At 39.9% G+C, this 12915-nt stretch overlaps 1 protein-coding gene and 1 long non-coding RNA gene across 11 annotated transcripts in view; one reads left to right on the top strand and one right to left on the bottom strand.

The window, feature by feature from the left end:
* Positions 1 to 7365, bottom strand: part of LOC139596276 (uncharacterized) — a 50417-nt gene extending 43052 nt beyond the window's left edge. For 9 of the 10 annotated variants that reach the window (XR_011681292.1, XR_011681290.1, XR_011681289.1 and 6 more), the window contains exons 1-6: positions 7276 to 7365; positions 6645 to 6704; positions 3876 to 3948; positions 3090 to 3181; positions 2166 to 2310; positions 1154 to 1250 (exon numbers count right to left, since the gene is read on the bottom strand). This is a non-coding gene — a long non-coding RNA (uncharacterized lncRNA). The remainder of the gene's footprint in view (positions 1 to 1153; positions 1251 to 2165; positions 2311 to 3089; positions 3182 to 3875; positions 3949 to 6644; positions 6705 to 7275) is intronic. The other variant, XR_011681295.1, reaches the window with a different exon arrangement.
* FTO (FTO alpha-ketoglutarate dependent dioxygenase) overlaps positions 7357 to 12915 on the top strand; it is a 228811-nt gene continuing 223252 nt past the window's right edge. The window contains exon 1 of the mRNA XM_071440403.1: positions 7357 to 7532. Coding sequence (XP_071296504.1) covers positions 7494 to 7532 — 39 coding nt within the window. The 5' untranslated portion in view covers positions 7357 to 7493. The remainder of the gene's footprint in view (positions 7533 to 12915) is intronic.

Raw genomic sequence — 12915 nt, forward strand, 5'->3', positions numbered from 1 at the left:
CACCAACCTGTTCAGACTTTTTTTATCATTAACAAGCTGTATTAACTTGGTGGTCATTCTGGGGAAATAATAAAAAAGATGAAAAAGAATGTGAAAAGTCAGCATAAAAAGCATTCTGTTGAAAGGAACATAATCACTGTGAAGACTTCAGCATAGAACCTGAATAATAAATTTCAGGTTTTGATATAACTATTACTGCCTGTGAAGAACTCTTTGAAGATAATTGAAACCACTGTGCAGCAATCTGCTTTATAGCACTGACAAATAACAGTTTCCTAAGGCTTATCATTTAAGGTTAGTAAAGGGAGGACACATATTTACTCCATATGGTGCTTAAATGTAATTTTTAACGCATGACCTTATATAGGAACCTCTGCATGCTGTTAAGTAAAGTTACAGATTTGAGATGTGGTGGGGCAAACTATAAAAGCTCCAATTCCACAGAACATTCAACTATTGAAAGAATGCTAATAATATGCAACATTCCAATTATATACAATTTCTAGTATTTTGGGATTTAAATATATATTCCATGTCTAAAGTGGCTGAAATATATAGGTGGAGATATTTAAGAAGGTACTCTGGAAAAAAGACTTAACAGTTCTCATTACCATACTCAATTTTATACATGGCAAATATTTCCAGTGTGCTTTGGAGAAGGAACAGTTAGCTGCAGAATATAATTAGATACAGAGGTTATGGCTGTCATCTGTCTTTAGAAGGATACAAATTTTGCTTTTGGTATCTGAAAGGTGGTACCTTTGATTTCCCTTGGTTCTGATAAACATTGGTAAGCTAGAACAAAAGGCAGTGAGGGCATTTGGGGGTGATGTAACATGCATGAACAGAAAACATACCCAGAAGTGAATGCAAAAAACTTGGCATATAAAGAAAGAAAAGGTGGCTTTGATGAGAGAGACAAGTTCAAGACTTTACAAAGTCGGTTGCACATCTTTGAGACCTGTATCTAGTTTACAGGAAATCTATTTTTGAAGGCCCAGAAAGAAAACTGAAAATAAGGACACACTTCATTTATTTAAAAGGACTTGTTTTATTTTTTGTATACTTGTGGACAGAAGCTTCTACTTAAAAGAACAAAAGTGAAACAAAAAAAATCCCTAATAACTTCAGGATGTCACAGAATGTTACTTGCCTGTAAGCAGGTTTTTTGTTTACATGGAGTTTTTTCAATGTTCTTCTACTGCAAATTCATTCCAAACTTCTAGTTAAAAGGGTTTTGGCAAGGAATGCTGGAAAAGAAATTCAACTTGAGGAGTTAAGTTTTTTCTCTAGCAAACACCGTATTTTTTATTTTCTGTGCCATAAAGCATTAATTCAGGTATTCCAATTTGAGGATTCTGTGTAACGCTACCTGAGTGGATGATGAGAGCCTTTGGTAAGGCATCTAACAGAAACACAGGAAATCCCTTTGGAATAAGCAAACAATTCACTTGTCCCACCATCTTGGATTTGACAACAGCCTGACAGAAAAGATGGAAGTTATGTCATGCTGGTCAATTTGTTCCTGATCCACTGAATACTGAGTCAGAAGGAAAGAATTCCTTGGACTTAAAAAAATTACTAAATAGTCCCATCTACAGAAGCAATATTTTCAGATGCCCTTTTATGAATCTTCGAGTTTCCCACACCACCTTGTTTGGATGCAGCCTGACTTTATTTAGTACTGCACAATGTGAGCACAGAGTCACAGTGCTTTTGGATTAATCAGCCCTCCTGCAATGCAGTAATACCATCAACACTTCTGCTGAGCCCAAACTGGTTTGCCAGCACAGCACTAAGTTTAATAACAGGGGTGGAATCTCACTGTATACACAATTTTGATTCTAGAATGAAATTCCTGATGAATCATTAGGCTTCCATAGACTCTTCTACAGTTCCCAGAACACTCTAACAGCATAGCTCTGAGCACAAGGTACCAGCTCCAAAGTGACAGACAGCACTGTAGTTCAGTGCATGGAGATCTAATACAGTCCACCACAAAGACATACATACACAGACATAACCAGAAATTAAAAACAATTAATTTCAAAGAGTGATTTTTGCTACTGCTTTAAAAAGTGCTCTGAGAGAAATCAACATTTTCAATTTGTTTTAAAGGGCAAAAACATTACTGTAAGCTAAAATAAAAGTATTAACCCCCATACCTTTTAGTTTTCTCCTCTTGCTCATTTGCATGCTGCTTGAGTAAGATGTGATCATCATGTACATGAAGAAACCTGTCCTCTGGTTCTTCTTGACTGGTTTGTTACCTGGCTTGTTGAGCTTTTATATTCTGTGCAGTTCATGATTCTACCCAAACCAAGACAACTTTAAATTACCTTCAATGTAATCAACAACATGTAGCTCAAAGTCAAAACTCATTTTGAAATACTGAATGTCCCCAACTTTTCAAGTAATTTTATATTTTACACTTGTATGAGTCTGTTAATTTTTTTGGATTTATAGTAATTTAAATCACTTCCTTTTCCCTTCCTCTTACAGATTAAAAAAAAAAGCAATTAAAACTATACAGCAACCTGTTTTCATACTGGACAACACAAAGGTAACAGTTTACCAAGTAACCAGGTTCTGCCAAAGATGCTATCTCAAAATAAGCATTACCTAAGGGATTCTTTCTAATCTGTTCCAAAGTTAACATATTATCTTGAAGCTTGAAAATATTAACTCATAATTCTGTAAATTTACTCAGATACAAGACTAAGCCCATTTGTTCCATTCTAATAGCAGCTGAGTAACATAGCAGAATTGCATAATACTTTTGGTTCCCATTTTGTGAAATGGATCTGGCCTTGTCCTCAATTCAGCAAAAAAATCCTCTTTTCTTCTGGAAGTATGAATGTTACAGCTCAATGACATTTTCAGTTTTTACCATCTCACAGCAACTCCCCTCTTATAACAAGCAACTTGAACATACAATGGGTCACAGCATCTTTCTCAATTTAAGCCAGATTTTGAATGGTATTTGAACTTAATTTTGTGAGTGGCAACATCAGAAACATTTTTAGAAAGAAACTAAAGAAGCCACTGATCAAAGTCTGTAGCTGTAATAAATAGCAGCTGGTACAAACCTTGTAATCCTTCAATTCCAGCTGGAGTTAGACCTGTATGTCTTACAGGCAGGTCCCCCACAGTTACATCAGCTGCAGCAGGCATGGCTTATCTAGGGATAACAAAATTCAAATGAAATTCCTCTTCATCTGTTATTTAAACTGAGACTAGAACAATACACCATATGAAATGAAGGCAAAAGTTATGGCAAATTCACTGGAATGACAGACTTCTGAATAGTATTTCAACTAGATTGCAATCTAAACTCTGAAGTTCTCAATTTTATGGCAGTTTCAATCCATTCACAAGATACACCTTTGTTGTGCAATAGCTCCAATTCTATGTAATATATGCACAAATAGCTTTTTAAGTTCTAGCTCTGTTGCTTCCAGGAATCTTTGGGCTAAGGCCATATTTCCAGGTGGATGTGGGAAGGGGACCTGTGGGTTTTTTGTTAGTTGGGGTTTTTTAATTGTTTGTCCATCTCAAGAGAGGTAAAAGCTTAAGGCATCGAATGGTAGATGAGTAATGCCATCTTCCATGTTATGAATGGAACTCTTTCAAACAGGTGCTGGGGGTTATGAAGGCATTCCAGTGCTGTCTGGCATTCTCCTAGTCTTCTTTCAATCACTGTCATATAAGAAATTACTTTTTAAGACAGAAAGTCTCCTATGAATGATTCTCATAAATCTGAACATGATTCTATCTTGCAGCAACAGAAAGCTTAGCTACATGACAAAGTGAGATTAGGAAAGTATTAATGTGAAAAAGTACTACATTTGTTTTGGTCTAATATATGAACATACTTCTTAACAACTGCTGCTTCTTTCTTTTCTTCTGGAGCAGAAAATTACATGTTGGTCACAGAGTCAAGTAATGCTGAAACAACAGAAAAGGAGAGACATGAAGTCCTTTTGACAGTCTTATCCCCAAAACCATTGTTACGCCCTTCAGGTGATAAAAATCCTCAGTCAATCCAGAACCATCTAGGAAAGCACTGGGAAATTAACAGTGATGCTACTGGAGACTTGCATCAGAGGGCAGAAGCGACATGGCACAGTCAACAGACAGCCCATGAAATATCTGTTAATTCAATCATAATCAGAAGTGCTGCCTAAGCTTTTTCTTCCCTCATAAATAACTCTCCTTATGGCTTTGTTCTAAAGAAACAAAAGGGATTAATGGAAATTTAGTTTCCAACAAGTCAGTCTTGCTTTTAATCTTTTGGTTTTTTCATCACTAAAATTTATGATAAAATATTATTTCCAGACTTCATTGTTTATGAATAAACAGGAACACATTTTTCTTCCATGTGGAACAAATGTTTCCTTATCATGACCATAGAAGTGAACTGATCTACAGTTGTAGACTTGCAATATGGTTGCAGTTTCAATGTTGTCAGTGACAGAGAGTGCTACTCAGGGATGTTGATGTCCACACCACTCAGCCAATGGCACAACTGGCAACCAGTACAGACACAGATCCACTGGAATTCAGTTCCTCAGCACCCTTGGCTCTTTTAGCATTGCTCTTAAAAAATCCTCAAAACTTCTTTGAAATTTGTTAATTAGCTCTGACTGCAGTCATTGGCTTCACTCAGGTCTAGGTTCATTTTTTGTGGTTACTATTATGCTGTACCAGTACATCTACAGCAACTGAGATCAAGGGGAAACAGACATTTTACCTCCAGAGGATCAGCTAAATTTGGTTCATGATGGTAGCAAGGAGAAGATACCACTGTACATCTTTCTAGAATGTGATTGTCCTTGCTTTCACAAATCAAAAATGACAGAGGCTTTTTTGAGCCTCAAGAGCTAAACAAGTATTTTATCAGCATGACTCCACAATGTTTGTGATCTATCAAAATCAGGCTTCAAAACCTCCAGAACAGTAACAGGTACAGACAAACATTACTGGCTTTCACTATTTGCTGAAGAAACTTTACTATGGATACCTACCTGTTATCTTCAGTATGAGAGAAACCTACTCACTTAAAACCAGAGACAAAACAACACATGCTTGTCACTCAAATAAACAAACAACTTTTGTAATCCATTACTGGCTGCAGCAAAACCACAGAAATATTTGAGCTGTAAGCAAACTAACACAGCAGAGATGCACACAAAGCCAATTTTAACTGGCAACTTGACGTGATTTGAAGTGACAAAATAAAGCAACTTCAAATCCAAAGTGTCCTGAAAACTTAGAAGGTCAAATTTTCAAAAGGAAGAGAAAGAATTGTTTCATTTCCATTACAAAGTGTCAGAAATTAAGCATTCAGCTATCTTTTCTGTCCTGGGCCACAGAAAAAGAAAATGAAAAAACCAACCATATTAATTGGTTTTATCAGATACAGTGGTTTTAGACAGAAATAGTACAAACATGTCTCCTGGTTTTAAGGAGGCCAAATATAATTACAGATTTAGAATTTGGCTTGGCAACTTAGTTGCCTGATTAGTAACATACCCATGCCTTTAATAATCACTAATAACCACCAGTTCTGCTGCTGCTTTGAGAGAGGACACTTCAAACATCAAAGCCTGTGTTACATATGTTACAGTTCCTCTTTGAATATTATCTGAGTGTCAATCACAAACACTTAAACAAAATTACTTTTCCTTGCAGTCCAGTTCCAGCGTTATTTCTAAAAGCATATGAGATTTCTCCATGGCATTCTGTATTACTTTTGAAAGCATTTCCAAAGAGATTACATCTGACAAAACTGTACAGCAACATTGCTACAAAAGTTATAGTACTTAAAAGTGCAGCATTTCCTAAAAGAAAGCATAACAAAGTGAGAGAGATATAAATTTGTATTTGCATCTGGACAGATCCACATGCCATCCTCGACCTCAAAAACTTAAACCAGGCTTTATTTCCAAGAAAGGATACCCTAAAATCACTTCAGCACAGATTGTTTCTCAAAACTACAGAACTCAGTGTACAGAGAGAGGAATATTCCCCATATCTCAGGGATTAACCTGTGAGAACTTCAGGCTAGGTATAAGCAAGAATTTTCTATATAACTACTAAAGTTAAAGAAACTGTAACTCTGTTACACACTTCACTACCTACAAAAGTGGTTCTATCACTACCTGTATCTGAAAATCTACTACAAAAAACTGCACACAACTTTGCACTGTTATACAAGTCTGACACTAATAAAATTAATACTTATCAAAGCTTATGCTTTAGGTCCAGATTCTTATAAAACTCACAGAAGTGTGCTTTTGTACCAGCATCATTCAAAGGTAGTAAAACTGAGTGGGGATTCCTTAATCTTTTGAAAGTTCTCAGCCAATGGGGCTATAGGTGACTTCCAGTGAGGGGGTTTCTAGTGAAATCACAAGAATTACAACTTAATTGTTTCAACAGGGTTTTTGAATTTGAGTGTCAGACATGGCCAAGATGATCCTTTTGTAGATGGAATTTAAAAAAGGAGGTGGGAGGGACAACCCACCTATCTTAGTTTATCATAATGTATTTCCAGCCTATGTTCTCCCTCTATTGAGTCTTTACAATTTACATGTTTGCACTTTATTGGTCTTGTAACTTAAAATAATCTCATTTATTACCTGGTAGAAATACACACATATATCATCTTTCAAATTTCATGTGTTGTAGTGCTGTGTGTTCTGGGAGGCGGACAGGGAAAAAAAGAGAAGATATGGAAGATGTTAGGAAATGGAATCACAACATCCTAAGGGAAGAAACATCTCTCAGTCTTGTAAGTCCTCCTTCAACACAGAACAATCCAAACAACCGTGTCTTGACTCCAACCTATTGTACAAAGCTTTTCAGTTTTGCCTGAGCCGCGCCGCTGGCGGTGGCTGGCGGGGCTGGAGGGGCAGGGCCCGCAGGGAAGGCAGCGCTCGCCTCCTCTCCTGGCGGAACGCCGACACCGCCGGGCTGCGCTCCCTCGGGCACAGGAGCCCAGCTCCCGCTTCAGCCCAGCGGCCCTTCCCGGTACGAACACAGGCCTACAGGGCTACTCTGAGCCAAACGCTGAGGCTCCAGCCTCTTCCCCCGGGCACCGAGCGAGGAGGAGCCTCTCGGCTCTGGAACCGCCGCCCGCAGCCCCGCGGGTGCCGCCAGCCCGGCCGGGGCCCGCCCGCTGCGGGACGCGGCGCCACAGCCGCGGGCAGCTCCAGTGCCCCGCTCCTCCCCGAGCCGTGCCCAGAGGGGGAGAAGCTCCCCCGTACTCACAGCCCCGGCCAGCCCCGGGCTCCTCAGCGCTCCGTTAGCGGCTGCCGCCGCTGCCAACCGGGCCCTTCCCCTTCCGGGCCGCCCTGGGCCTGCCGGGACTTGAAGTTCGGGGCGGGGCCGCGCACTGCCCGCGGAGCCGCGGTCCGGCCGCTGCCGGCGGAGCTGCGCGGGGTCCCCGCGGTGCTGCTCCGCTCCGGGCGGGCGGCTAAGGCGGCACCATGAAGAGGAGAGCAGGGGAGCGGGAGAAAGAGCTGAAGGTACCTTCCGTTTGCTTCCTGCTCCCCGCAGCCCCGAGGAGCGTGTGTGCCCCTGGCCAGCCGTCTCCGCCGCTCGTGGGGCTGTGCGGGGCAGAGCCCCCGGGGCTCCGGTCGCTCCAGTGCTGGAGCCCCGAGCGAGGGGACTCCGAGGCCGCCGTGAAGTTCATTGTGAGAAGGAGGGAGCCCCGGCCCCGGGCTCGGCGCGGTGGCGGAGCCCGGGTGAGCTCCGCACGGCTGCGTGCGCCCCGCACCGCCCCGGGGGCTCCGCCGGGCTGGGGGCTCTGCTTGAGCTGGGAATGCCCGATCCCCCTCCCCTGGATGAGGGGCGCCTCGTACAGTGTTAACAGGAGCTGGTGGGAAAGGCGTGTGCCAGCTGGGCACGATATTTCAGTTTAAAAGAGAGTTCTGTGGTATATGAAGAAAATGATGCCAGGACCGTGTGTTTGTGTTTGTCGAAACACTCACAGTGGGATGATGCACTGTGTAACTGCGCCTCATTCTTAAATTTAAAAGTACTCTACACTAAGCCTGACCTAAATAAATATTTTTAAGTCTCTTATACCGCCCGAGCTTTATAATGTTTCTTTTCTTGTTCACGTGTTTAGATGCAATGCTGTTACATGCTTACACTGAAGATGCTATTTCACTGTCTGTGGAAGCAAACAGGAGTGCTGAATGTTTGCTGTTTCAGGTGCCTTTGAAAGGCTTGTTTTACTACATTGTACAATATTTTACTTCAGCTGTTGATGGTTGTTGTACTTGTGCTGATTTTGTTTACAAAACAGTAGTACTGAGAGCCAGTAAGTGACTTGTTTGAAAGCACGGTACTGATATTAGAGGTGTTAGTGAAAGGAAGGCTAATTCCGTTATAAATTTAGAAAATGCCTTTGAAAATGCTAATCTTATACACCTGGACAGGGAACATGCTAGTTTTGGTATTGCTGGTAATTTACTATTCAGTGTTAAATATACTATTCCCTGCAAAGGCAGGGAAAGGGTCTGATGTAAGTTTCCAACTAAGTATTTTACTAGAAAACTTCATGGCCTCTTTGCCTTAGTAAGTTTCATAACAACTCCTTAAGAACTACCTGGTCATTTTGTAATTTGTCTGTCTGCTCTCCCAAGTTGCTGAGGGACAGCAATTTCAGTGTTCCATTTGTGTTCTGCCCTTTCCATGTATGACAAACCATATGCAGATTTCCCATCCAATAGTTGGAGGAAAAAAATCTCAACCCAATCTTCTTTTAGCCTGTTCATTTGTGCTGCCCATCCAAGGGCCTTTGTCTTGTCAATGGATCTTCCTGAATGTATTTGGAATCATTTGCTTTAGGAGAATAATGGCCCTTGATAAGATAATAGCTCAGGGATACCTGTGGAGGTGAAAGGATGGTGCTGTGAACGAAATTGGCAAAGGCTCTAGGAGGAAAGGCACTTGAAGAAGTGTCAAGAACAATGTATGAGAAAAACTTGAGGTCAAGTGCAAGAGTACTGCTATAGACACAACTCAGTGTTGTGGGTGCACAGACAGAGAAAGATGAAAGATTCTTACAGAGACTTTAAAGGTGTCAATACTTACAGAATGCCTTAGAGAGATGTGGTAAGCTGGGTACTACTTGAGAGAAGCTGAGTATATTGAAAATGAAGCAAAACGAGCTTGTAGAATGTCTTAGAATAAAGGCTGCCAAAGGAGAAAGCAGCAATGAGAAAAGGAGGGGATATGCTAGAAGGAACATAAGTGGGTTTTTTCCCCATGGAAGCATCCTCATACTGATTATTTTCTACAACTTAATTGGAGATGTAATCTCTGGGCTCCTGGCAGGGTGTCAACTCACCCTTCAGTCCTTGGGTTTGGCCATCCCTAGCTTATGTTGATCACCTGAGAAATGCTGAAGACAAAGGAACAGTGTCTTTATTGTGGCAGTTCTGCCAAGACTTCCATTTAGGTACTGATTAAAATATTTTTTAGCAAACCAAATATTAGTGAGGTTAACCCAACCTCTTCTGGAGACGAAGATTTATGAGGCCTACTACTGAGAGGGAAGTGGTTGGGTAAAGAAGCTGGTTTGGATTATGTGTCTTCTGGCAATGTTTCTTGTTTTCCAGAATTAAATCCTGAATAAAAGTTCTTGTTTTGCTGTAATTGTGTACAGTTAAATGCTGTCTGTCAGAATCCCACTGACTGGCTTTTGCTTTGTAATTATGTAGTATGTTTCTTATATGTGATAAACTTTTCTCTGGCTCGAATTTTCTTGGATATAGCAAGTTTTGATTTATGCTGTTATAGAATGACATTTGTGTTCCAAGTACATGTGGTAGAAGTTCTGTAGAGTGCAGTGCTGTCATACAGCAATTTCCACTATGCAGATCACTCAGCTGGGTTGAGTAAGATTAAATGTGTATCAGAAATGACATTGTTTGTGCTAGTATTTGGTGTTCCAAGTCAAGAGAGGAGGATGCAGATTCATTCCTGGGAAGAGGGTCTGAAAGAAAAGTAGGAAAACCATAGTCAGAAGTCAACTACTCATCTGATCTAAACACCACATGGGGCATGCTAATGTCCTGTAGAATGTTTCTCTGAGTCTTAAGTGGACACCAAAACACAACTTCTCTGAAGTTTCTAAAGATACCTTTGGAGCTGTTGCAAGCCATCAGCTACTCTGGTCTTCCCCATAGCAGATATTACTTCTGTGCATAAAACCAGAACTGTTAGAGTAGATGTTGCTCGTTAGCTGAAAAGGCATTTTTATGAAATAGTCTATTGTGGGATTGTTCATGCTTGTTTCTTTTAGCTTAGAATTCCATCTTAATTAATACAGTTTATAGTTATTTTGAGCCTTTTTTTCTTTACACTGTTGGTTAGAGTTGGTCACTTCTTTTTCACTGGGTGTAGAAATGTACCATGAAAAGTGAAACCAAACAAACTTCCTGTTTGGTGATCTAAGTAGGCTATTTGCTCCTTTTAGGCTTGGGAAGAAAGCTTTTTGCTTTTAGAATGTTTATTATCTTGATTTATGAGTTTAAAAAGTTATTATTTAATGTATGACTTAATGTTCTTGAGACTTATTTATTCAAGATGGATTTTTTAAAGTAAGTTTCAGTATGAGAGAGGCCAAGTTGTAGTTATTTCCTGTATATGCTTCCTCTACCACTCTTTGCATGTTAACACCCTGTGCCATTACCAGGTGAAAGAGAGAATACTCAGCTAGTGTGGAGTATTATTTTCTTTTAAAGTAAAGGTATTGCCTTGATGGGTCTTTGGAACAGACCACTAAAGCCAGTTCACAATTACCTTCTGTAGTTGTTTATGCTAATTTACATTACTGTGAATCCTGACTGCAGAGAATGTATTCCACAGACATTACTGTTATGTTTGTACAGCTCCCAGCACAGCTGGGACCCCAGCCCAATAAATTTATTGCTGTACAAATAATAAATGCATCAATGTGCACATATCTGAATATTCACAAGGGCTTTTACAAAGATATTCATATGCAGTATCACATTTGTGAGACATGTTGGACAAAGTGGCAGGGAAACATAAAGCTTTAAATAACACAAAGCTTTGTATGTATTTTATTTACAAGGAGAAAAAGGGAATATACTGAGTTTCGGCTGAGATATCATTGAAGGTCTTATTTCCTGCATCATCCTCATTTTTGCTGCCTGCAAAATAATACATGTTTACAAGGTAAAACAGGTTGCTTCAACATATTAATGCTCAAGGAAAATTAGACAAGTATTCTCAAAGCACTTCAAAGAATGATTAAGGTTTGGTTTTAGAATTAATGCTGAATCATGGTGCCCGTACCACACAATGAAGTTTAAAAACTTTAACCATTGTTACCATGGTTTGTTCTAATATTACAATGATTTATTGTTTCTGGTGATTGTTCTACCTCTTTAGATAAAAAATATTATTAAAAAGAACCAAAGAAAACAAAATTTTCTAATTGACAGATTAGATTCTTTTAGAAATTGTATTTAGGAAAATTAATGAAACAGCTTAGATGCAGTTAAATAAGCTTCTTGTCATGTCATATTTCTGCTTAGGTAAATGGTGTGCAAGTTTTAGCAGAATCAGCAACCAATATGCCAGTAGCAATTTTTGTGGTAATCACATTATTGGACCTTCCCATTATTAATGGGACAATAATTAAGAAATAGTGTTGATAGTCACATAACACATGATTTGTATATTGGAAATGGTCAGGTAGAAGCCTTGCATATGCAGAATAAAATACAAGAAAGAATGAGTGGCAAATGTTTCTTGCTTTTAAATTCATCACATTCCTGCTGTTTAAATTGCCTCAGCTGCTAATGCTGGAACCATTACAGTAATGGACTCAGCAAATGAAGGAGAACCGAGACACACATTTTATTACTGGAGGGGTAATTTTCTCTTCATCTGTAATAACAGCAGTGCCTAGTATTGATCAGACCATCAAGATACTAATCCTCTGTAAAATTACTTGTTATAACTGAAAATGTGTTAATCCAAATCAGTCTGTGTCCTGACTTTCTACTTACTATTGAATACAGACTATTAGATGGTTTATTTTTTGTGATTTAAAGCCTTTACACTGATAATAGTCAGAGCTTCCTTTGCAAGAGAATGTGCTTAATCTTAGCTATGGCCCAGGGTTGTATTTTTGTTTTAACTAGAACATCACCCACTTAATTAAGAAGCGCATGTCTATCTTCCTGCTCGGAATTATATTGGTACTTTAGGCTCTGCAGATTTATTAAACGTTGTTTTACATTCAGTCGTTTGTTTTTTGCTGTAAATAAGGACAGATCTATACTTCACATATTGAAATCTACAAAGATCTTGGAGCTAAGGGTGTGAGGAGAATGGCTGCTCAGAACACAAATGGATGGTGGATGTGGGTGATGGCCTGGGAGGCTCTTCTGTAAGGGAAGTTCAGTGCCAGGGGTCTGAAGGTCTTCAGTTTACTTCTGTCCTGGTGGTCCACGACATGAGACAGTCATATGGTGAGCTGTGCATATCCCAGTTCTGAATATGGGAAGGCTGCTTTTTTTTTTTTTTTTTTTTGCCTCTTTTGTCTGTTTTTTCACAGTTTTGTATGTTTGAAATGGAAGCTCTCATCTCTAACTCGGCCAGCCTCGGTGCAGTGGCTGTTCCCAGTGCACAGCACCCTGCAGAACCTGAGTGTGGGAGATGGAACCCTGAGCTTTCCCTGGGCTCACTGCTCTGGCTCCTGCCAGGTGACAGCCATGGGTGTCCTGCCAGTTCATGGTGGGCAAGGAGCATCCTAGAAGTGGGACAAGCTACCCCACTGATTGTTTATTTTAGAGACTCTGACAGCCCATGCATTTTAGAAAATTTTTGTTGTTGTCTAAATTAGCTTTTTGCTCTGGTAAA

Source organism: Agelaius tricolor, unplaced genomic scaffold (genome assembly GCF_023055355.1).
Source record: "Agelaius tricolor isolate 1412-34295 unplaced genomic scaffold, bAgeTri1.0.p SCAF_15, whole genome shotgun sequence".
In the NCBI taxonomy this organism is placed as follows: Eukaryota; Metazoa; Chordata; class Aves; order Passeriformes; family Icteridae; genus Agelaius; species Agelaius tricolor.